The following is a 25848-nucleotide window of genomic DNA, read 5'->3' as shown; positions in this document are numbered from 1 at the left end:
TATTATTATATTCTCTATTATTAAGTTAAAAATATAAATATATATTAAATTACATTTTAGTTTATTGTAACATGAAACATAAATAATGAATTTAAAATATATCTAAATTAATTTTTTATAAAAAATAGGAATAATAGAAATAAAACTTCAATTATAAAGAAGATAAAATTAAAGGATTTAAGATAATAAATTTAAATAATTTAATTTTATAACAAGGTAAAAATAACTACAAAGGTGAAGATATAAATACTCTCCAAGTAAACTACTCTATAGTTATAAGACTCACTTTAGATCCTCTAGATTCCAAATTGAAAAGAAAAAAGGGACAGGAAACAAAATCAACAGGAAATGCAAAAGCTCTTTATTTAGTTATTACAAGTAAATGGGATCTGTGGTATCTTTGATGTGGCGGCAGTCACACTGAAGGCATGGCAATAAACTTAAATGGCAAAGCTCCCATGTCATGTTTGAAATAACAATGTCCACATGGCCACAAAAAGAAAAAGGATAGGTCACACAGTAAAAGGAGTAATTTTACATAAATTATCCTTAAATGCTAAATAATGAGGGAAAGGACAAAGTTCCAAACTCCTAACACTGCTGTCCTAGAAAAGAGGCAAGCTTGGAGGGAAACGCACATGCATCCACTGTCTCTCGTATGTAGCTAAATGTGTCCATCCAATCTCATCAAGCAAAGACAGTTTCAGATCGTAGAATTTCTTTTTGGCAGGCTCTGCATCATCTTGAATTATGTCACACAGTACCTGAATCGAGGGACAAGAACTTCAGAAGCTGTTGGTGATTTACCTAACCCTTTACACTTATAACCTATGATCAACAAAATAAAACCACACTTGCATTGAAGACACGCAAGTGTTCCTTCATGATTATAGATTGCCTAATTATAAATTATAATCACCTATCTCATTAAATTGTGTGACTATGAATCATTAATTACAATACGCAATGATGAAAAGGACCCATCATACCAGTCAATTTCACCCAAGATCTAAAAACTGACTCTCTTGAGTGTCCGATTCATACCACAAAACCAGACGACTTCCTTTTGAACTTTAATTTTTTTCTTTTCAAAGGATATCGTCCATAAAACCAGGAGACATTCTTTCCAGTTTTTAGCTATTTTTTTTCAAAAGAGTGGCTAATATGGCTTTAAAACATGTTTGAACTCGTTTTAAGGTATGATTCCTGTTCATGATTAAATATGAGTATTCCTTTATTAATATATTAGTTTATTACTGTAATATATAATAAAATTAAAAATATTTATATTGCACTAGTTTAACTATGGTTAAACCATTGATGTCCCTTTGCTAATTCGACAATTAGTTCAGTCTTAAAATATTGATGATACGTGACAGACTACTTAATAAATCTCACCTAGGATCAAAGAATAGGGCCGGGTGTCGTACCCAAGTAGACACAGTGCCATAAGATATTATTAGTTAGTTACATGCAGCAACCAATGCAAGACTTGCAAAAAATAAATACCTTCAATGCTGTCCCAAGCCTTTGAGCTCGCCTCTCTCGTGTTACTAAGAGGATTCCATATTTAGCTGACTTCACATCAACCCATTTCTTCAGTTCTTTAAAATTCTCTTCAAACAAATCTCTGCGATCATCTGTAGATTGTTTTTTGTCCAAGCCTCCTTTTGCCCCCTCTGTTGCAGCCGAAGTTGGGGACTTATCTCCGTCCTTTGACAATATACACCAAGTCAAGTCTGCCAACTTTTATTGGTAAAAAAATAATTAAATGTTACCATTATCATAATGGAACCGTGACACATTTAAGGAGGGTCTCCACATTTTCATCACAAAAATAGTGCGGATGACTCAACGTAACCTTACCAAGGAGACTGTATGTGAAAATGCGGGTAATAAAATCCCATAAATATCATGCCCATGAGAATTGTAGTTTCACATAAGATAATGAATTTAACTCGTATCCACAGTAAGTGAAAAGTTTTACATAGACATTCAATGGGATTTAATCATTTTATTCTACCATAATGTCCTATTCATTAATATGATGGGGTGACACGGAATACAACTGGATATCTCAATATTTGATACGCACAAAAGAAAAATACTGAAGTTGTCACCTCACATTACAGAATATTTCCTATTCTTGGGTATAATTTCAATTATTGTATAAGATAGCATTATTTCTTCAAATAGCTACTGGGATAAAATAAAACAACCTCTCTATTAGCCTAACGTGACAAATAAAACAGACTTCTATTATAATATCTGCATGTTTCTTCACTTAGTTTAGCGTGTATTCAAATTTTTTATGAAAATGTACAATAATTTCTTTGAAGAGTCTGAACAGAAAAAAATAATAAAGAAGCACAAACCTTTAAAGACTCAATCTCTGCCAGTGCAAGCCCCTTTTGGTACAGTGCCTCTGCCAATTGGTCTCGGGTTAACTCCATCTTTTTTCTGATATTCTGCAGCGAGAATGAAAGATCATTAAATGCCAACAAGTTGCAAATAGGCACTGATGGAAATGATAATATATATACTTAGGGAACAATAGGACTTTATCAAGCATTGGCTATTAGAAAATAAGCCAGTTCTTCTGCTTGTAAATATAAGCTATATTATTTTTGTTCATGCATGCAAATATCAGCATGCTGAGTGCTATGTGCACTCGAGCATTCACAGAACCCTCTCTTGAAATGTAGCTTCAGTACCACAATGCAGAGTGAAAGTAGTGAAGAATTTATTTATCAACATAGATAGAATAAACTTCCCACCAGCATTCACTGAAACCTCTCTTAAAATGTATTCTTCAGTACCACAATGCAGAGTGAAGGTAGTGCAGAATTTATTTATGAACATAGATAGAATAAACATCCATAATAAATTTGGTAAAGAACAATGTTAACATTTGATTCCATCACTGTATAGAAATTACACCACAATAATTTATACAATGTTTGCGTTTAAAGTAATCTACAGAAATGTAACTATTTGAGTCTTTTCAACAGAGTCCCCATAGCATACTATTTGAGAACTTCTGAGTATGTACACATTTTATATCTAATTATATATCCATACTAAATTAAACAGTTAACATACATAAGAGTATTTTGCAGTTCCATCAAACATAACCCAGTGTAACTGAAGGATTTAGCACACGTTAATAATTGTTGGTTTCAGAACATATTAAGTAGCTGTAGGACAACTGTCCTCAAGATACTGTAATTAGCTGATGGGCAACAATTAGTTCGTTGAGACCTGTAATTGCTCCCTTAATTTACTGTCCTTATTGTATTAATAGATTATATGCATGCAATAACATACAGGATTTCTGCCTATCTTCTATTCTTTAGTAACCATTTCAAAATGGGCGATGGAAATAACAATTATGGAAGACAAGATTGTGAACCTCTGCTTCTTCCTCTTCAGGATCATTTTTTAGTGCAAAAAATTTTGCCAGCTCTTCTCTGTCAATACTGTCAATCACCTCATTGGCAGCACCAATCACCTGAAAATTGCAATCATATTTTTAATTTTATTGACAACAGCACAAACTTCAATAGGATAATTTTTTCATTTAAGTCCATTAGGATTCAAACCATTACTAAGATAATTAAGGTAGTAAGGATGGGATTGTGAACTGACAGAGTCAAGTACCTCTTCATCATGATTAATTTTGTCTTTGACATTACTCCTAGAAACTAGACCTTCCAAAATGGTTGCAAGTAATGGTGTGTACTTTGGATATTCTGACTGCAAGGAAACATAACATATTCATGTACTAGTTAATGGAAAACTGATTAAATTTATCAGAAAATATAGAGACAATTACAATTTGAAAAACAAAGGAGAAAAAAAATCTTGCAAAAGAATATAATCCAATTACTGTCGGACTACAAAAATAAAATGAAGGCAAAACACAAATTTGGACAAAATTTTATGTACTGACTTTGAGCAAGGCAGATAGCTCTTTCCACTCCAAGCGCTCTTCACAAGTTTCTTGTTTTAAGCTTGCTAGAACTTTTATTTTAGTATCTCTTACCTGATGGACAAGTAAAATTAAAGAACCACCAAAACATGAGATAAACATTCTAAAGTCTTTAAAAGAGAATATACAACATTCTATCGTATTTGAGGCATAATTAAAGTACAAAGGATTTTTACAATCATCTGCTTCATAACTTGTATAATATACAATATAAATACATGATCCACTTAAATGGTAAAGGCATTTAAATGCTATCATCAATTGACCATAAAAGAAAGAAGTGTATACATCATTCACTCATTTCGGTCAAGATTTTTCCCTTTTATAATTATTAAATAAACTGGGTGAATAACCAATTTATAATTTAATATTTAAGATAATGGAATATTCTAAAATACGAGCTTTCAAACACAGTATCAACAAGTAGAAAATATTCCATAAAATGGCATTGATTTGAATCAAGAAAGGTGAACTTCAGTGATAAAATAGTCAGTCATAGGCGTACGAGTAAACTTCAGTTCTACAAGAAACTCTGGGAATTCCTCGTTCACGTCCATTTACTAATATTTCAAATGCTGAATTTTTATAAGGTGCAAATATCGAATAGAACACAATTTCCTTAAGAAAAGTTATGCAAAAATGAGCATGAATTGAACCTTAAGTAAAAACAGAAAACAATAACCAAAGGAAGTTCTTCTGCTAATGTATGACTTTTCATAGTACCTCTTCGTTTAAGCGTTCTGTAACATTCTTCTTGGAAGATAAGGAAGAACCTTTTCCCTTGTCCTCGTCAATCTTTCAAAAGAAAACATGTAATTAGACATTAGCCTTAGTTACATATGATATGATAGTTGATGCAACAACAGCACAGTTCAATGCTTGCTCAAATAGTAGTTATGAGTATGGGATGTGAAAGTAATTTTATAAGGCAGAGAGTGACCTTATTTGGGGGAACTATATAAGAAATTGTATATGAAGCAGGGTGCTTTTCAGGATTTGTATTTTCTCCCTGACCAGCAAATGATAGCTTCCCATATGAAATTGTCCCTAGCAATACAGATCCGGGTGGAGAATTCTGCAGAAATTTTACAAACACCGTTATATACTGTCAGTAGCAATATCTGAAATGTTGACAGGGGATAACAATGTACCTTGGGAAGTTTTTCTTTTTGTGGTGGACCAATATACAGCCCTTCTTTTATACTGCCAATAAGCAAAAGTCAACACAATTACACGAAGAAATTTAAACCAAGGCTACAAACCTACTCACATACCCTGGAACTAGTGATGAGGACTTAAAGGAACCATTCCCCATCAGTGGGCCATCAGGTTGAGAGAAAAAGCTTAACCGAATTACATCCTAAAACAATCAAAACAAAAAAGATAATCAGTCAACAGATAGAAAGAATACTTAATCTAAATTCTAGAGGGTCCATATGGAATTATTTACGGCTAGACAGCAGAAGCACTCTTTGATAAAGGCATCTACAAACAAATTATTTTCAAACACAAGTGTCAAACATTTGGAGAATTATAAAACTTCGAGAATCCAGGCAAAAGCTTCTTCAATTTGGGCACGTCTAACCCAACACATCATCTGATTTGTGTAAGACAGCTGCCACGCGATTTAATAAAATACCATTTAGTAATATTTTCAAAACTCTACCCTCAATAAGATTTATGGTGCCTCGACCCCAATTTTACCATGAGTTACATTCTCAAAGCTACTTCAAAAACCTTCAATCATAGTTGAAAAGCTCTTCTAGACTTCAGTAACAATTGTTCATTTGTGAAATACTTAAAATTGATATGATAAACTACCTTCTCTTCCAAATTTCGCTCAATGAATAACACCAAGTGCCTCATCTTTTCCAAAATCTGCACATTGTCATGCCTGAAACAAATAATTATGAACTATTATGAATGCAAGTGACGGGAACCAATGAGAACAATCGTGAGAACTAATGTTTTATTAGATACAAGTGTAATGATAACTCTCATTTTGGCAGTTAATGGTAGAAAATAGGAGCTAATTTATTATTAGATTAGGTTTAATCATAAGTATCATAGCAGCTATATATTGTTAGAATATGTTCAATATAACCGTTATATGTTGTCAATTTACGACAAAGTAAGGAGAAGTCCAATGCTATTAAAAGTATGTATAAGGGGGAATATAGATAAAAGTGGCTGTTTTGTCTCCTCATACTTCGCATAGTAAATACAGCTGTATTGTATGTATTTTGTGTGATTTAAGAATTCTGCTCAACTGGTATTCTATCAGTAAGGGACTAAGTTGAATGATCTTTTATGCATAAATATTTTATGAATCAAGAAACATTCAAATTGTGCTATGCTAGCTTTCTTATTAGAAGTATAATAAATAAATCAACCTTTCAAGTTATCTTAACAGTATTAGTTCATTACTAGAATTCATCCGCTACCAATGAATTGAAATATATTTAAGGGCATTACTTGACTTTGTAAATTTTGAAATATATTTCAATTCATTAGTAGCGGATGAATGCTAGCAGTGAACTAATACTATTAAGAAGTATGTGCACTCTCATCCCAGGTTTATGCTAAGAAAAGGCATGTACCTCAAATATAACTGTAAAGTATACTCTCCTTTGGGAAGATTAGAAGAACTTGGATAGACATCTCCACTTGAATATATACGCTACAAATCATAAACAGATAAAGCACGAGATGTAAAATATATCATATACAGACATGGTATATGTGATTTTAGAGAAATGGACATTTTATTTTTTTTCCCAGCTTTCTCTGGGAGCTAAAAGAAATATGCGATAATTTCCTTGGAGAAAAGTATTTCCAAACATGTGAAAGTGCTACCCAAATAGAAAAGATGTTGGAATACACCAAAAATATCAAATATCATCTGGCAAAGCCCATTACAGGCTTACACTGGCATTCTCACCCAATAGGTTATAAGTCCCACTACTTTACAACCTGACTATTAGTAAATTGTAATTAGTCCCAAAAAAATTGCAAAAATTAAAACTCATAATTTCTATATAAGAACCCAAGCTAAATGCATCTTATTTTTCATAATAATGAGCAAAAGAATATCTAACCTAAACAATTTATACTTTCTAGAAGGTATAATATACCTTGTTTGAGTCAGAAATCATGTAAAATTGGGACTCAAATTTAGTGTCATATATCCGGTCATTTAACAATGGTACGTGAGGTTTTATTTGAGCTCCATCTTCCAATTTGATCTTGTAGCTGCAAAATCAGGATACTTAGAAAAGGCCATCCACATTATCTAAAGACAAATGACAAAATTTATAGCTCACGTCAAAGTCAGTGCCAGTATATGCTGTCCAGAAGGAAGTTTGTCACGATCTGTTGAAAGTGCACTAATCTTAGAATCTACTGGTCGATATGGCAGCCTAATCTGAAAATTTAGTACTCATTCGGAAACAAGTAAATCTAATTTGTATTTCAAATCAACAACATAGCATAACAGGATATTATAAATATAAGGACAGAAAAGTAGCTTTAAAAAGATAACCTTGTTCAGAATTGCCACAGGTGCAAGTTCCTCAGATACCAGTAGTGTTTCAGTGTCAATCCTAACTGGTGCATCACTACCATCAAGGATAACATCCTGATTGACTTTTATCCCGTGAAACACAACCTGGAATTTAGTGTAGACAATAGAATTGTATCTTCAGTGCAGAACGAAATAACTCACCATATCCCACTTTATAAAAGAAATCACACATGAAGCCCAAACAAATCATTCATGGAAAGAGATCCAATTATGCTTTCATAGACTTCAATATATGAAAGGGCAACAAAAGAGATACTGTATCAAGACGAAGGAAAAAAGTCATGTTTATTCATGAGATATTTCAACAGCCTTCACCTTATAACAGATGTTAGTTAAGATTCCTGATTTGTTGTATAGATGAAAAATGAAAAATTATCAACCATCATCGCACAATACAAACAAAAATGCATTTAACATCAACTACCAAAAGTAATAGGAAAAATCATCATGTTCCATACAATTCAAAATGTAGAAGATTTCTCATTTTGTCAAAAAAGAAACAGCAGTCTATCCAAATATCAGAGAGTGGTTTCTATTACCTCAAAATCCACACTCGCAGTCTCATGACTCCCTATGCCACTTGACCAAAACTGAGAAATGACTAGTTCCAATGTCTGACCACTTACTACCCTAAACGCAAAGCTTTTCGCAGCAGGAGAAGGAAAAGTTACAGCACTCTCCCATTTCAAAGGTCTTTGCAGTGGGCACAGCTGGTATAGAATATGTGTCAACAAGATTACCATAATCTGACAAAGTTTCAAGCCACAAGTCATACCTGAACAGCATCCACATAAAATCTTCTTGCTGTGTCGAAATCTGATGTTTTCATTGTTGCTTCAGCCCAAGTTGCACCATGCGGCACTTCGATGTATCTTCTTTCTATATGGCCTAGTAAAGCGAGAAACAAAAAAGTAAATATCTGAAAGTTTTAAACTCCTTAAGTATATGCACTTCATTTTTTCGTCTAGGATTAGTATATGGACTAGGCCATTGTGTATGACCCTCCTGCTACACTAGCACTCACCCAAATATGAATAAGATCTATATAAGAGAAGTCTAACCAAATAAATAGGAGCATCTCATTCCTAAGTCTCGCCCACTGGTGGCTATGCATTATGTTAAACTCTAGGGAAGAGAGAAACATTCAACTGAATCTGTGTGTTTCTGACATAACATGGGTGCTTTATTTACATTGAGAAAAAGGAATCAATACAGTAAATAGTGGAAATTTAATATCCTCTAATAACAAATGCATGATAAGAGACTAAATAAAAATATTCGTAATAATACATATATAATCTAGATATTTCTTATTATATAGGATCCACTCCTTATTTTATTTTTATAATTATAACACGTTACATGCATGTAGATCCCAGATTTGAAACCTTAGTAGGACACCAACGAAAAGAAGGATGAAGATAAATTTGATCAACAAATGCCCACCTGGCTGGAATAACATCTTTGAAAAAGAAATTTGTGGAGGCAGGTTAGTTACAGCCTTAGGCTTTGTTATCGTGATTGGAATTCTGAAAAGAGGACCACGCCATGGAGCTTTGTAGTCAATACCATAGACCTCAAAATAATGCAGACCATCAGAAAGATTGGAAGGATCGACCACTACACTGGAAACAGGAGAAAACAAATTTTCATTAAGAAAATGGAACAACAAATTAACATTATTTAGCAAAAACTAAGTCAAATATCTGTCCTAATTCTATTCTAGTTCAACATAGTGAATTTTCCTTCAGGATGACGTTGTAACTATGATGTTGTCTTTTTGAAGTTGTTGTAAACTACTTTTAACAGACGGCTAATTCTATAGTTTCAATTGAATTTCTATTGTTTGGTTAGACCTTAGACCTTTTTAATTAAAAAATAATTATTATTTTCCATTAAAACACTCATGCATTGCTTGTCCTGTGCCAATTATACTACGTAGAAACTAGTAACTTCTACGTCAAGTTCGCACAAATTGTGGATATCTTTTAATAGGCAAAAGTTACCTGATTTTGTAGAATTAAATTTAGAGGATTAAATATAGTTTCTAAGAAGATAATAGAGTCTATCCTAACAAGGTTTTAACATTTAAATATTTTCTCTCTCTATCAACAAATGTGTTCTCAGTGCTTTTTTTTTTCCTTTGCTTTTTGGCAATCACCGTGTCTAGAGAATATTTTTCCTTTTAGGCAAATGCTGTGATCTTTTGGTCATTTTTGCTTTCCAGTTGTTGCTGCAACCTATGAGCCCTTTTTGCTTTCTGGTAATCAACATGTTAACTATGCATTTTCATTCTCCAATATTCTTCATGCCCTCTAACTATTTTTAATATGTTTTGACTCAATACATATGTTCCAACTTAAGGAGAGTGTTAAAAATATGATTTGAAAGGACAAAACTTATTGAAGATTGATTGTCACTTTGACCTAGAGAAAGTCATGTCCAGGAAATATCTACTAATTTTGCCATTATTTATTTTGTCAGCTCTAGCAACTAATTAGCCGACAAGTTTACTAAGTCCTCGAGGTCTCATTTGATACATATACATCAACTTGAGGGGGATTCTATAAGATATGATTTGATTATGTTGAAGATATGATTTAATACATTAAATAGGTAGATATGATATGGTTTGATAAAGAAATATCTTGCAAATATTTCACATTGTTATATATTAATTGTGTTCCTTGTTATCATATCCCTTCTCTGTTATAATAAGAAAACTCGAGTATATAGACCTCACAGAATTCATCATATTTTGTCTTGGTTTCTCTCTTCTCAACATGGTACCAAAAAGTACCACCTTCCATGAATTGTTTTGTACTAATTCTTTTAACATGTCTCTTAAGAATTTACTACATTTTTAATATCTTATTTAATTAGATCTTTATTGTTACAGGAATACCTTATTAGAATATGATTTATAAGTATATCATATTTATTGCCATCTGCGTATAGAAAGTGGAACTTTTTTTGTTTAGTAATACAAAATTTTCAGCATCTCTTCCATCTATGTCTCTCTCTTTCAACAATGTTCACATGGGAAACTTCAATATTTAGGTTGCACTAACATTTTAGAAGTTCAATAAGCTGGTACTTTTAGAAGTGTACCACTATTTTGGAAAAGGTATAAAATCAATGAAATGTTGCTGAAAGAGGAATGCTCGCAACAAACTTATAATTGACTGAAACTTATTGAAAATCACAAAATTGTGTGCCTATCACATTGTATTTTACGAAACCCCACTTATAGTTTTATAGTTTCTAATAAATTCTCAACCAATACTAGTTAGTTAGAATGTGCTACACTTCTATCGTTGAAATCGTAGGAAATTTTAAGGCGCATGTTTTCACTCGCAAGTTAGTTGGGTGTCAGCTATTGATCTTTGAAGCTCGCATTATTTGGATGAGCTTGTGGTCATCTAGGTTAGATGAAAATCACAAGGTTGTGCAAGGCAGCAATGTGACCACTTGAAAATTATTATACAAGTAAAGTTGTACCATGAAATGGTTATATTTGATATTGATTAAGCAACATGCCGTGAACAAAATTATGATAACAAAAATACAATTGCTTCACAAATGCAAAGGAAGTGTTTCCACTCGAGCAGGAAGGATTGACAGAACACAAGCAAGGTAAAGAAAATCATTCCAATTCCTCAAAAAATCCATACATCAAATTATTAGCATAGAGATAAACCAAGAGAAAGAAAGGTGTTTACATCTTGTTCAAAAACCTTTGCTCATAACTTCATTATGGAAAAGCTGTACATAATTTAGATATTAACACAAAGCTAAAGACACAGAACTTTGATCAACAGAAACATCAATACATATCTCAGAAATTATATTAATACTGAAATAACAAAAATCAGGAGTGTATTAATTTCTGTTTATCACCAAAAACAGAAGACAAGAGCAAAGACCATTCTATCAATACATTCAATGCAAAATTACGTAAAATTATGGCAATATATGCAAACAAAAGAAAATAATGGCAAAGTAGAGGACACTAACTTGAAGGTGCGACCATTATGAGTGAGCAAAAGATAGTCAGGGGACTTCACAACTGTTTCTTCTGTAGAATGCAATTCAATGTACTCCTCAAATGGAACCAAATCGTTTAAGTTGTCAGCATCTTCATGAAATTTTGGATTAACTTGCACTGTCCACTGTGAATATGTTCAACCAAAAGTTTTAAACAATTACTAACTGAAATCAGAGGACCAGCAGTAAAACTTACAAGTAGCTGAGGAGAATATTAAGAATTTTTAAGAAGTAGAAATGCCTTAAGAAGTAGAAATGACAAGCGAAGACATTTGAAAAAGTTGGAGGATATAATATATCAGTCAAAAAACTTATTCCACGGAAAGTCAGCCAAATTAATTGGGTGATAACTATGTTTGGTATTTTGCTGTTAATTTGATATTCAACAAAGCAATTAAATAATGTATCACTTTTCAGAATTATACCACAAATTATTTTGGAGGTCAACTCCTACGCACCACTATCCCAGACTAATAACCACCTACTTGATGAGATTGCATTCATGGACCCTCTGTATGAAACTTGGGTTTGATAATCAAGTTAACATTGCCATTGCCTCAAACCCCATGTGTCATGGAAAAAGAATTGAACACTTAAAAGTCAACCGCCAGTTTGTTCAAGAAGAGTTAGGTTGAAAAAGAAAAATTTATTATGACACAAAACTACAAGCACAAGATGTGAAATCCTAAGTGTTAGATGTTAAGATGTGTGTTTCTGTTATTTGGGCTTAGTCTATTATGTATTAAGGGCATTGGCCCATATCTTACAATATAAATAAATTACCCTATGTGTATGCAACACACACAAGGGATATTCTCTCCCAATCTTCTCTATTTCTCATACTAAGAACTAACAAAATCAAAACCAGAATAAAAGGGGGTGGGGAGAAGGAAAACATAAGAACAAGAAACATGCAATACAACATGCAACTCGACTTGTCAATCTTTCCTAGATCAGATGGCAACAACCCAAAAAAAACATAAGCAGAACCCCAAAAAGAATGTAGAAAACCTATTTCATGCTAGATGACCTAGAGACAACAAATATACCAAAGGAATACAGTAAAGCTCCTAGCATGTTTTTCTCCAAACAAAATATACCAAATACACATACAAATTGAAAGCATTGCAATAGCCTTGTTTGAGAAAAAAGATTAAGCTAACATTTATGCACACTGCATGTTATAACATTGTTCTCATTAATGTTTCCTATTTATATGCTGCATATATGATTAGACTGCGAAATGTAGGGTGTACAAATTAGGAATTAGAATTATTAAATTATTGACAACTGTAAAAACTGATAGGTCATTATTATTGTTTTCAAAAACAATTCTGAACTTCCTAACATTTGTTAATAAGTCTGTATCCAGACTTGAAGAAAACAGAAAGAGAATAACAAGACATGTCCCTAGTGTTTCTACTTTCTGTTTCTGAAAAAAGACTATTAGCTGTGAAAACAACTTTGAAAACTTAATACATTTTTTAATAAGAAATTGATAGCAACATATTGTGGAATTGTATTAAAAAATAAATTTAAACAAAAAAAGAAAAAAAAAAAACTCAAGGGAATTAAACGTACAATTCATCATCAACTTTTTACCAACAGACAAGCCACTGACCCTAATTTGTTATTTCATTTTCATCTTATCAAGGACGTTAACTAGTACAGTAGCATTGTTAACTCTTCAATTTCTCATCATTGGTACAATTCCTGTATCAGTTAACCAATATTGGATCGAAGTACAAATCATCAGTAATTGGTTTTCCCGTCTTTAATTTCACTTTACAACTTTCAAAAGATCTGACTCAATCATTGTAATCAACAATGCAGTGATGCACTACAAATTTATCAATGATCTCACCTCGGTAGATTGCATGCAAGCACTAGCCTCCCTTAGGTAGATGCCCCTTGATGAAGGATCTGCCAACAGTAATCATACGAAAGTATCAGATATTTGTCTACCATCTAGCTTTTCCTCCAAAGCCAAGTTTCATGTAAACTTCTTAATTCATTTCAATTTTTTATAATCCTAATAGTGCATCAAGTTGTCTAAGTAATTAGATTATTTATCCATGGGCATGAACCAACAATCTATTAGGTGAAAGCATGTGAATGATTCTATGTTTAACACACCCCTCACATGAGAACCCTTAGTCACACATGGTAGGCTAGGCCCCATACTCTTATTAAAAGAATGACAATTGAACTCAGATTTGATATCATTTAATGTGCCACCCATTGGCCACATCACCTGCCTCAAGTCTTGGAACGAAGCTTATATATATCTTGTTAGGCTACTTCACTTAATGACATACTACACTTTCTACAGTCACAAATATAAGGGAAAGATAATATATTTCCCTTATCTGGTCAAATAAGGAGAAGGTAAAATGTAATGATAAAGACTCACTAGTTTTTCCAGATTGCTGGATTTTTATTTGATACCAAACACATGGAACATTTTGACACTTCTGTATATATTCAAAAGCCCTGTCAAGGAGTATATGATTGAAGTCAATAAATGTCAAATAACTACCATTTTACTAAAATGGTCATTGAAGTAAAAACTGGGCAAATTACTTAACTTGTCAACTTGCATAAGCCCTTGTCCAGTGGATAATTTATCCTCAGGTGAATCACCTATGGGGACTGCAGTATTTTCAAGTGCTATCCTCACACTGTATGGACTCACAGGAATTCCCTCAGCCTGCGTGCAGATCGATTCACATTAGAAAAACTAGAGATACATGTGCAAATAAAGACAACTACATAAGAAAAGCTACAAAAGAACCACATGCAAGAACCTTCATTGCACTTATGACCAATGCAATTCCTCCACAGGCTGAAGGTGATGCCATTGATGTCCCATTCATGAGCATACGCCGTTGCAGAGTCCAAGTGGGAACAGGAGCAACAGCACCACCCGGAGCACTCACACAAACACCAAGGTCTCCATCAGCTGTTGGTCCTCTACTAGACCTGTATCCATCAAAAATATGCAATGATAATATCAGTAAATAATAAGTAACAGCAGTAAAGATGAAGGATATAAGAAGTCATCTAATTAGGAAGATTTCAGGGAAGCAAATATACCAAGTGTATTCAAGCCCATCAGAAGGAGGCTCAACAACACAATGAGCACCAGCAGCCATAGCAGGAGATACATACGCGCCAACACCTATGATACTTGAGGAAGTACCACCAGGTGCACCAACAGTGCTCAATCCTGGTCCACTGTTACCAGCACTGCTCACAAATATCAAACGATGCTTGTTCACAACCTACAAGTAAATCAACAAGAATATCAAATACTTAAGAAAATACGAAAGTGACATGCAAATGATATAAGTGCCCAACTAAAATCACAAGTCTAAGAAAATACTTCATTCACAAGGTCAACAAAGCGTCCATAGTCTGGTAGTAATGTTCCTTCACCATAACTCATGTTGATAAGGTCACACTTATGCTGAAAAGGAAATGTAGAACGCCCATCATTAAAACTCTTCTTTGTGCAAGATGTTATAACATCCAAAAAACAAACTCAGTTCATCAAACACACAAAAATCAAAGGCAAATCATATTTCTCTTGTCAGAATATTCAGGATAATCAGCTAAAGAAGGAAACTTTTGAAGCACCTCCACAGCAGCTATCAGTGCGCGAGTTAAACCAGTTCCTGTTTCCATTGAACCTAAGCGAGAATCCCCAATTTTACAAGATATTATTTGTGCGCCAGGTGCAACTCCATTCAACAAGGGCTCCTGAAAGCAATATTGTATATCAAAAGGCTATTTTTCATAAGAATATTGCTCTATGTGGATAAAATTATATATCTGTACCTTTGGGTGGAAGGCAGTAGCTATACCAGCAACATGGGTGGCATGTGGAGAACTGTCTGTTACGATACTCAAAACATTCCCATCATTATAGACATTAACAACAAAAGTACAAGCATCTAATTTGCTGAAGACACCATACTTCCTCTCTATCCTGAAAGAATGGGCGGTCACAATTAGCATTGGAACCATATATGAATTCAATGTGTACCCTACTTAATAGAAACAAAAATGCAAATAATTGCTTCAATAGATAAACAGCAAAAGTTTATTTTCTTTCATGACAGAGAAAATTAATTCAAGAACATCTTAATTATAGTCAAGGTGGAAACCAAGCTCTTCCAATTCACTTGTTAAGTTGCTCCTTTTTTAGTTTCTAGGAAAAATGTCTATTTGACATTTTTTTCTGTAGGACATAAACCAGTAAAACATCTATAAACCCCAAAAGAAGAACCAAATAGATTTAGAAGCACTGTTTGCAGAATGGAATCTAAACTGTTTCAATGTAAAAAATTAAAAAAAAAGTTTTAATATGATCACATAAAAGTCAAAAGGTCAAACTGTTTCAAAATAAATTTCCAAAAACACAACAGAACATGGAAACTTCAATCCCATTCATCAACTCATTTCACATTTTACTATATACTTAAAGGATGACATCATTTTTTCATGTATACAACATTTGTAGTAGCACTTTGTTGTAGTAGAAATATATCAGGAAATCAAGGTTGGAATCAATAGAACAAGGTTCCCAAACCAAGGGCCGCATGTAGTGACAATCAAACTGAAGGCCCTTTATGGTAGGAAATTTGTTGCCAAAAAAAGTGTCTTCCAATTTCATGAGACATCTCCAGACAAAAGCTATCAACTAAGATTAAGATTAAGATTTATATTATAATAAATATTAACACAACTAAGGTTAAGATTTATAATAAATATTAACACTGGGAACTATATGTACCTATAATTAGTTAAAGGCACAAAATCAACAAGCTTTCCACTATTTGGATCATCCTCCAGACTCTGTGTGTCAAGGGCAACCCTCCAAACCTCTCCATCATGCCAGACAACAGCATCTATGACAGGCCCTCTATCATCATAGCTCTAAAACATGAAACAGCATCACCTTTTCAAATCCAGGAATTTCAGTTGACAAAAATCGTGATGGGAGCACAAATACAATACAAGTATAAACGTTTCTCTTAATTTTAGTAGACAAGCGAGATAGAGAACAACAAGAGTTTCATTATGTGTGAGCAGGGTGAAAAAGATTTATCCAATATCATTTCATACAGTAACAATCATTGTATCATCCTCATTCCACCACTTATGAATGTCCTATAACACTTTAAAATCAAATCAATAATTTATTTTCTATTTCAAGCACAGGAAAAGGCAGATTACCAAAGAGTAACAAGAAAGATTACGTGTTCAGCACTCACCTCAGATTGCTTTCTCAGAATATCAAGTCTATTCTGGATATCTTCCCGGGCCCTTTTAAGATGTACATCTTCTACCTTGATGTGTTGCTAGAAAATGTATCATGGTTTGAGTTATATAGAAACAGAAGGATATGCAAAAATAAAACAAACACATCATATCTAGCGTAGCAAGATAGCTATCCATAAAATTAGCAGTATCATCTATAAAATCATCTAGTAATTAAAAAAAAACAGCAGCCAGTCAACAGATTTCAATCATTAAATGAGCATCCAGAAGGAAAAAAATAAAGCATCATCTGTTCATAATAGACAATGGCACACAGAGGCACTACTGATGAGTACTTCCAGTAGAAACGGTAAGAGAATACACCAATGCAGTACTTATTAATGTATCAATGTGACACAAGTAGGAAGGTGCAATAACAAAAAGAGAAGATGTAAACAGCTTGCCCCTACAATATGCCATGCCTACTAAACAAAATGTTTAAGTCTTATAAGTATATTATACGTAATTAAAGGTTCTACAGTCCTGGTAAGAATCAATAAAATTTCCAATGAACCTGATCAAAGTCAGCAAGTTGTTTTACAGCCTTGGCAATTTCCTCCTGGTTTTTCTCATCCCATTTTTTCTTTCTTTCTTTCTGCCAATAGAAAATTCAAAAGAAGAAAACAGAAATTAGATTTTATAACCAGAGGCATGAAGCCTAAAGAGAAACTAAAATATTTCATAAAACTGCAATACAACCTTCAAACGAGAAGTCAAAGAGTCCGTGAATAGCTCATAAACCAATTTATAGCCCACATGCCATTCACCAGAAGGATTCTTCCATGATGTATTGATAACCAATGATGCCCCTGTAAAATATTTTTCAGGAAGATTGAACCATAGACACGAGCTTAATAATTCAATGGTTCATTTCCCTAGAGTAACAAAATTGAATAAAGAGAAAAGGGAAGAAACAGGCACCAGAGTAGGAGATCCATGCATTCACAAAAAAAAACAGACAGAAAACAAGAAAAACAAAATGCTTCATCAGATTTGTTGGAGGAGGAAACTTTAAGGCAAGTTTGGTTTCTGTTTTCAGTAAGAGTCTTTTGGCTGAAATAATAAAGAATCAATGAAACATCACAGACAAGTGTTTACTTATCTTAATTTTTTAAAACAATATAACAAGGTAGGAAATTTAAAACCAAGAAAAAAAAACAGTTCAAATATAGTATTCAAATCACTATTCTGTAAGCATACAAAAAACTATCATCCTGTAAATAATAAAAATAAATGGAACACTGCCTCATCAACAGAAGGGTTGTAATTAACAACATGATATTCTATAACTACTCTGGGAAAAAAATTATCTAAACAAATTTTTATGATTACTATTTTCTTCAAAACTGTTTCAGAATAATATTTTACAGAACTAAAATCCAAGTCAATAGAACAAAGTCAAAAACAATCCGGCCATTGTATTTGAACTTTGTCTCTTAACTAGGGTATCCTATTGTTAGAACTGGATTTTAAGCTTAACTCAACCCCACAAAACCGGCTTGTAGAGTGAGGTTTACACCCACTTATAAACTATGAAATGACCTAATCTCTAGTCGATGTGGGACTTCCAACACTCCAACACACCCCCCTCACGCCGAGGTATATACATCTCGAGCGTGGGCTTGTAAGGTAAGGTTTGCACCTCACTTATATATTATATTTTGTCTCTTAACTAGGGTATCCTATTGTTAGAAGTGGACTTTAAGTCTAACTCAACCCACAAAACCGGCTTGTAGGGTGAGGTTTGCACCCACTTATAAACTATGAAATGACCTTATCTCTAGTTGATGTGGGACTTCCAACACACCCCCCTCACGCTGAGGTATATACATCTCGAGCGTGGAATTAAACATTTTTAATGGGTGGTCCGATAGCGGGTGGAACAATATGCCCAACAAACAACAATTATCGCTAGGATAGGCTCTAACCTTGCTCTGATACCATGTTAGAAGTGAACTTTAAGCCTAACTCAACCCTTGGTCCGATAGCGGGTGGAACAATATGCCCAACAAACAACAATTATCGCTAGGATAGGCTCTAACCTTGCTCTGATACCATGTTAGAAGTGAACTTTAAGCATAACTCAACCCCACCTAACCTGGCTCTGATACCATGTTAGAAGTGGACTTTAAGCCTAACTCAACCCCACAAAACCGGCTTGTAAGGTGAGGTTTGCACCTCACTTGTATATTATATTTTGGCCTTATCTCTAGTCGATGTGAGACTTCCAACACACCCCCTTCACGCCGAGGTATAGACATCTCGTGCGTGATAGTAGAAATTGGGTGGTCCGATAACGGCCCGATTGCGGGTGGAAATAGAAGAATAGAATGCCCACTTAGAACTCGTTAGAATAGGCTCTAATCATGACTCTGATACCATGTTAGAAGTGGACTTTAAGCCTAACTCAACCCCACAAAACCGGCTTGTAGAGTGAGGTTTGCACCCACTTATAAACTATGAAATGACCTTATCTCTAGTCGATGTGAGACTTCCAACACCTATAAATCACTTCGTTAATGTATATGTAATCAAGAGTATAAATTTGCTTTCAGGATGACCTAGTCACTGTAATAATTGTCTAGCTTCATCCAAAAACACTAACCTGAAGCCCCACCAATATGACCGTCAGCATCAGCCTTCACCACCTTTGAGGTATCAATATCACCACTTCCTGTGCTGAGGAAACAAAAAAGTACCACAATATGTATTGAGAAACCAGTACAGAAATAAAAGAATTATCAGCTAAAATCTAACATAAAGTACTTTATGTTTACCAATCAATGACATCGAGAACTTTTGGCTTCCCATCTGAGGTAGTCTGTAATCCATCAGCAGCTGGGTCTACACCAGAATCTGCAAACATGCAAATCTAATTATTGAACAAATCTGGTATATATAGAGTAAACAAATGCAGTCATAGTATAGGAAAAGCATGAATAACAATACAAGCGACATAATCATTATTCTAAAAGGCTTTCAGGATTAGATGGGCAGAGAGTCAACAAAAAAACAAAGTGCAGGTTACTTTCATTACTCTACAGTCTAGACGGAACATCGAAGTAACGTACTTTCCATTAAAAAACAAGAAAAGTGGATCCAAACTATCAAAATAGAAAATATGCAAACACGAACACAGCGTTTATTTTCATCACTAAACCCAAGCAAAAAACCAACTAAAGATTCAAAGACAACAAATCCCCGACATATAAATGCTGACCCAACACAATCTTAATCACCAACACTCCTTACGAACAAAACATTCTTAAAGCACTGAAAAACACTTCATTAACCCTACCAATCCAACATAGTTACCAAACAGGTTCTCTCGTCAGTCTGCAGTCTTCAACGGATTCTCTGGGGGTCTTTCAAGGGAATTGAGATTCAGTAGCAATGAGAATCAAGTAAAACCCATATAAAGGATAGACACCAACTTCAACCCATAACCTATGGATTTATGCGTTTTCTTCTAAGTTGTCCAACATTCTCAATTCTACCGAAATCACACATAGAATCCTAACATTATATGATTGTTCCGGAGCGACATGGGGTCATGTGAGACTATTGTACGTGGTAACAACATATCCGAAGGATAGAAAGTGTATTTAACCTTCCCTTCACCTCAACTCCTAAGGACATAGCGATATAGGTGCGTGAGGAACAATAACCAAAAGCCAAACCACAGAAATGAACATAGCTAAATCAAATCATTTCCATTCCAAAACAAACAAATTCCAATAATTTCAGCATTTCTTCAATTTATTTTCATCAAGTCCACGACAAATCTCGACAAATGCGAACCAAACACACAATTAATCCGAAAATAAAAAACCGAAACACATCTTAGTTTTTATTAGCTCCACTCTCAAAACTTCAATATAATATAACACATACTAATCACACAACACTTTAACTCGAACTCTCAAATACAGTCCTCAACTCGAGATTATTTCCGATTTTTCACTTCCAAACATTTCAACATCCGAATTTTAAAACAATAAAAAAAATCGACGAAGAACGCATAGTGGAGCGAAAGTCAACGGCGCAAGAGTACCGAAGATGGCGATGAGAGCGCCGCGACCGTCGTACTCAGGATGAGCGTCGAGGAAACGATCGACGCCAATCTCCTTCTTAGGCATGAGCGATGCTAGGAAAGTGGATTCGTTCAGCTTGAACTCGCGCAGAGAGGAAGAACCATCTCTATTCTTGTTACTGCTGTTATCGCCGGTGATGGTGGAAGTGGATGAAGAGCACGGCATTGACCTGTGCAAGATACGGCGGCGTTTCGATGCGAAGCTCTCCAAGCTCGAAGCTCTTCGTGTGTGTGAGTATGCGAGAGCGATCAGTGTATTGTATGAGAGTCAGAGCCTCGGGAGTGATGAAAATGGAGATGGTGATGACAGTGAGGATTGCGTGTTGGGTGTTCGTTTTGTTACGACGAATAGACAGTGAGGGTGTTTCAGTAATTTCGCACGAAGAACTGACGTGGTCGTGTTTTGTGCAATACAGAAACAAGTATACGGGTATATATATATTTCTATTGAGTGTTACATTTACGGTGGTAATACAGTGGAAACTCAATAAGCACCCTCATGAAAAGTAAAAAATTAAGAGTTAATAAATAAAATAGTATTAAAAGTTGAAATTTTTCAAATTGAAAGGAGAAATGGATAAATAAGTTAATTTTACATTTTCAATTATTATGTGGGTAGAATAGAACCATGGTGATCTCAACTGAACCGATACTTTTGGCATTAAATAAGTAAACCAAATTAAACCTTTTTACAAAATAGATTAAGGCAGTTAGATATATAGAACAAAATAAGATGAATTCCATAACAATAAAGTAAAGTTATAGTTAATATATTTGTATGCGAGTTTATGCATTATTTTTGTATTCCATTTTAAGCAAAGTAACAAATTGTAAGCCAAAAACAAATTGAGATGTACAAATTCCAAAAAGTGCAAAAATTTTGGCCCATGCAGGTCTCGAACCTGCGACCTTGGCGTTATTAGCACCACGCTCTAACCAACTGAGCTAATAGGCCACTGTTAATAATTATTCACTAATTCATATTTATTTTAATCAGTGCTTCGAATATTTTCATCCTGCGTTGGTTCATGCAAAAAGTCATTAACTTTGACACATTTTTTCATTATACTTTTCAATAATATTTACTTTAGCTAGTTTTAATGTTATTTTTCAGTTTATACACCACATGAAAGGAAAGTAAATTTAAGAAAAATCATCGAAAATATTTATCATCTAAAAAAAATGCAAACACTAATGATTGAAAACAATCACTTCGTTTTAATATATTAACATCTTATATTAAAGATAACAATTCATATTAATACATTAATGTATATATTTTAATAAAAAAATTTACAAAACCATATTTGAAATAGTTTAATCATCAAAATATTAAATTATGAATGATTTAGTTTTTATTTTAATAATATATTATGAATTGAATGATCATACAAATTCATAATTTTAAATATTTGAATACAAACTTTAAATTTTAAACATAAAAAATCGCTAATTTGTACACACTATAAAATATTTATATTGTTATACCTTATAATAAGCATGAAGAGATAAATTCAACGTCCATATTTAGTTCCTCTATAAAATAAATGTAAAATTTCTTTAAATTTTTAATTTTAAATTATAATAAATTAATTTTAATTTATTTCAGAAATTTTGTTTGAAAATTTTGTTTTAAAAGGTATTTTCTAGTAAAATGTCATTTTAAAATTTGGGAGTTCGTGAAAACCTTGTAGGGGTGCAGGAAGTAAAAACCGGGTTAGTTTTGTCGCAACTTTATTTCACGCGCGCCCAAAATTATCTCATTTTTTATTATATATAATGTTTTAGTTTAAAGTTATATTTTACTACTGTGAGATATTTTAAGAATACTTTTCTATGAAATTATTTGTCTTTATCATTCCATACTTAAGCTTTCTAAACTTTTCTGGTCATTTTTCAAATAACCTTTTTAACTTTATTTTTCATTTTCTCAAAGTATTCATCATTTTTTTATTATATCCCATTAAATGAATTTAAATATGAGAGGTAACAAATGATTCAGTGGAAATATTGATATCAAAGATACGAAAAATTATTCATTTAAATTTATGAATATATAATAAATTGTTAATATAAAAAAATTTATTGCATCGTTTAATCATAAAGTGTCCTTTAATGCTGATTGGCTCTTACAAAAATGTCTGATTTTTAAAATTCTATATGAAAATAAATTTTCATTCCTTAATCTTCAATTGTCTCAAATCATTTTCATGCACTATCAAAACTCTATTAGAGTTGTAGATTAGGGTTGTAGAAGATCATTCACTGCTAAATATTTGTGTTTCCTCAAACTCTAAGAGAGTTGTCAAGTTTTCGTGCTCTCTCAAATCCTTCAAATCATAATTTGATCCTTATTCGATACGGTAGTTGTTGTGTCACCCCATCTCACATATGTAATATCCGTAGAAAATAAAAATATCTTTGTATTTTTATTATTATATTTTGTTGTATTAAATAATGATTTATGTTGTATTGATGTGAAAAAAGTGTTAAGTTAGTTGATAAAAAATTAATTAAAATTAGTTTTTAATGTTAGTTTTTCTTTTTTTTGTTTATTTGCTTGCTTTGTTTTGGTCATCCATAGCTTGATACTTGTTTCATTAAGAATTGAAATGTATCCTTTGAAACCTATAACTAAAACATATACATGATGAAGCTAGTATCTAGGAATGGAGCTTGATTCGTCAATTGTCTTAAACCCTAGTTCATAAAGTGGGTTTGTTTATTATGGGTTCAAGGGATTGACGTATAATAAGAAAACCTAGGATCTTTTCACCAAGGCATTGGAATTTGGGTTGATATTAGCATATTAATGGATAAGAGTTGTGTTTGTATGCATAAGAGTGAAGCTAGTGAAATTTAACCCCAACAATACCATTTCATATAATTTTGTGTACTTTCCATCGTCTAAGTGTTTTTTACAACCAAAGTTCACCTTTACTTATTCATGCACAAATTTACTTTCTTGCGCAAACTCAAATTTAGGGAAATATTTTTTAGTTTAAACTAGTTATTATTTGTATGATTATTTAGTATTGCACAAGTCTCTTAAGAAACAATATTCGGTCTTACCGGCTATTACTTCACAATTTGATACGCTTGTCAAAGAGTTAATAAGTTTTTTTGAATTTCAATCCACATTCAATGGTACATATTTATAAAGTTTTTGAAATGTCTAAAGTGTCAAGTGAATAAAGAAAAATCATCTATTTAGGACTATTCACCAAGAAGTTGCAAATATAATGTTTTTTTCTATCCGTCCAACAATCACACATAATTGTACATCCAGTTCTCTTCCACTCCTCCTTATATTCCTCAAGATTTGCATATGTTTTCTTCACAACTTGATTCAAGAGCTTATCTCTGATATCATGATAAGATGGTGGTTTGTATCCAACTCCATACTTACCAATCATTTCACACATCTTTGCAAATGCTGGATTTCTAATTACATTAAAAGGAATGACGCTGGTGTAAAAGAAATCAACCACTTGAGCATCAATTTCTTCTTTGTATCCTTTTTTCATCATTTGATTTATAGTTGCTTGGACTCTCCCCTTATTAGTACTAGCAACTTTTTCTTTTCCTTTTAAACCGAATACCTTGTGTCCTCCTTCAAGACTCTCACTTTCTTACTCGTCTTCATCGATATTTATCTTTCTTTTCTTTAATGAAGCATTCTTAGCTTTTGCAACTATTTTTATCATCAAATTTTTTATTTCATCCGAAACAGAAGCACAAGGTTCTAGTTCCAGCAAGATGATGCTTAAATCTAAATATGTCTCCACTTACAATCTTTGAGCAATAGTTGCATTTCACTTTTCTTCCATCGCCATTAGCATCAAATCCATGTTTCCATCCAATATCGGATTGATTTCCCAAAGCATTTTTACTTCTACTTTTAACTGATGAAGATGCACTTGGATTAACTTCTCCTGAATTTGATGTGTTTCCCGACATAATGAGATAAGCTTTTTCACTACAAACATAACAAAAATAAAATATCCAAAAGCTTAAAATATTGTGGCAACACAATTTTTTCAATAGTACAGTGTGCAACACTTTATTTTTGAAAAATAAAAAGAATGGTGCAGTGTTGTACAACATAAAATCATTAAAATATATGTTGCATTGTTATAAACCCATTAAAATACTTTGCTCTTAAAACTGGTGCAACACTTTATTTTTGAAAAATAAAAGGAATGGTGCAGTGTTGTAAAATGGTGCAATGCTATAAAACATAAAATCATTAAAATATATGTTACAGTGTTATAAAACCTTTTGTATAGTATGATATCTAAACCGAGTAGTTGTCCGCCACAACCAATCGACCGATCGCTCTATCCACTATAAAGACGACCCAACATCTTCCAACTATGCCAAACGCTCGTCAACTATCCTATAGTTGAAAGCGCTCGTCAAACCTCCATAAGCAAGTCAAAGCGTTCGTCAAAAGTCAAGTGACATTCGTCAAAAGTCAAGCAACATTATGACACTCGATCAACCAAATCAAGCCAAGATCAGCGCACGCTCAATTACGTTAAATGGGGTTGACGGACGCTCAACACTTAAGTAATTGGATCAACAATCCAGTTAAAGAAGAAATAGTCAAAAGTATCTAACCGTAACGCAGATTACGGAGCCAACTAACCGAATATCAAGACTAATGTGGATTACGGATAGGTAACTGAATTTACCAACTAACCGGATTTTAAGGTAATCAGTTTATTTTACTTTTTAAGTTAAATACAGGAGAACCTAAGGAAAAAATGTACGTTTTGCTCTAAGAGAAAATAGTTCACTTTGTGA

The 25848-nt window shown here is 33.2% G+C and overlaps 1 protein-coding gene and 1 non-coding gene across 3 annotated transcripts; both read right to left on the bottom strand.

Moving 5' to 3' along the window:
* Positions 1 to 340: 340 nt before the first annotated feature.
* TPP2 (tripeptidyl peptidase ii) lies at positions 341 to 21363 on the bottom strand. 2 transcript variants are annotated; one of them, XM_088111773.1, is made up of 34 exons: positions 21001 to 21363; positions 19724 to 19802; positions 19552 to 19625; positions 17646 to 17755; positions 17461 to 17541; positions 16901 to 16987; positions 16420 to 16562; positions 15462 to 15612; positions 15261 to 15383; positions 15007 to 15090; positions 14718 to 14905; positions 14429 to 14603; positions 14210 to 14331; positions 14035 to 14114; positions 13486 to 13544; positions 11592 to 11746; positions 9021 to 9199; positions 8350 to 8462; positions 8114 to 8284; positions 7533 to 7658; positions 7315 to 7415; positions 7126 to 7243; positions 6592 to 6671; positions 5813 to 5885; positions 5266 to 5351; positions 5143 to 5194; positions 4932 to 5066; positions 4715 to 4786; positions 3953 to 4045; positions 3661 to 3756; positions 3413 to 3511; positions 2376 to 2468; positions 1510 to 1746; positions 341 to 764 (listed from the first exon to the last, which is right to left on the bottom strand). In XM_088111773.1, the coding sequence occupies exons 1-34, from the start codon at positions 21203 to 21205 to the stop codon at positions 606 to 608; spliced, it is 3999 nt and encodes a 1332-aa protein (XP_087967899.1). In that variant the 5' UTR covers positions 21206 to 21363; the 3' UTR covers positions 341 to 605. The 2 variants fall into 2 exon arrangements, with proteins under 2 accessions (XP_087967899.1, XP_087967900.1); XM_088111774.1 differs by having other exon boundaries at positions 1510 to 1713.
* Positions 21364 to 21920: 557 nt separating this feature from the next.
* TRNAI-AAU (transfer RNA isoleucine (anticodon AAU)) lies at positions 21921 to 21994 on the bottom strand. The gene has a single exon. It is a non-coding gene; the product is annotated as a tRNA-Ile (tRNA).
* Between the last annotated feature and the right edge of the window lie 3854 nt (positions 21995 to 25848).

Source organism: Vigna umbellata, chromosome 4 (assembly GCF_029865625.1).
Source record: "Vigna umbellata cultivar VRB3 chromosome 4, Vumbellata_1.0, whole genome shotgun sequence".
Classification (NCBI taxonomy): Eukaryota; Viridiplantae; Streptophyta; class Magnoliopsida; order Fabales; family Fabaceae; genus Vigna; species Vigna umbellata.
Note: the sequence above shows the minus strand (reverse complement) of the source record. Positions and strands in the feature narration are given on the sequence as shown.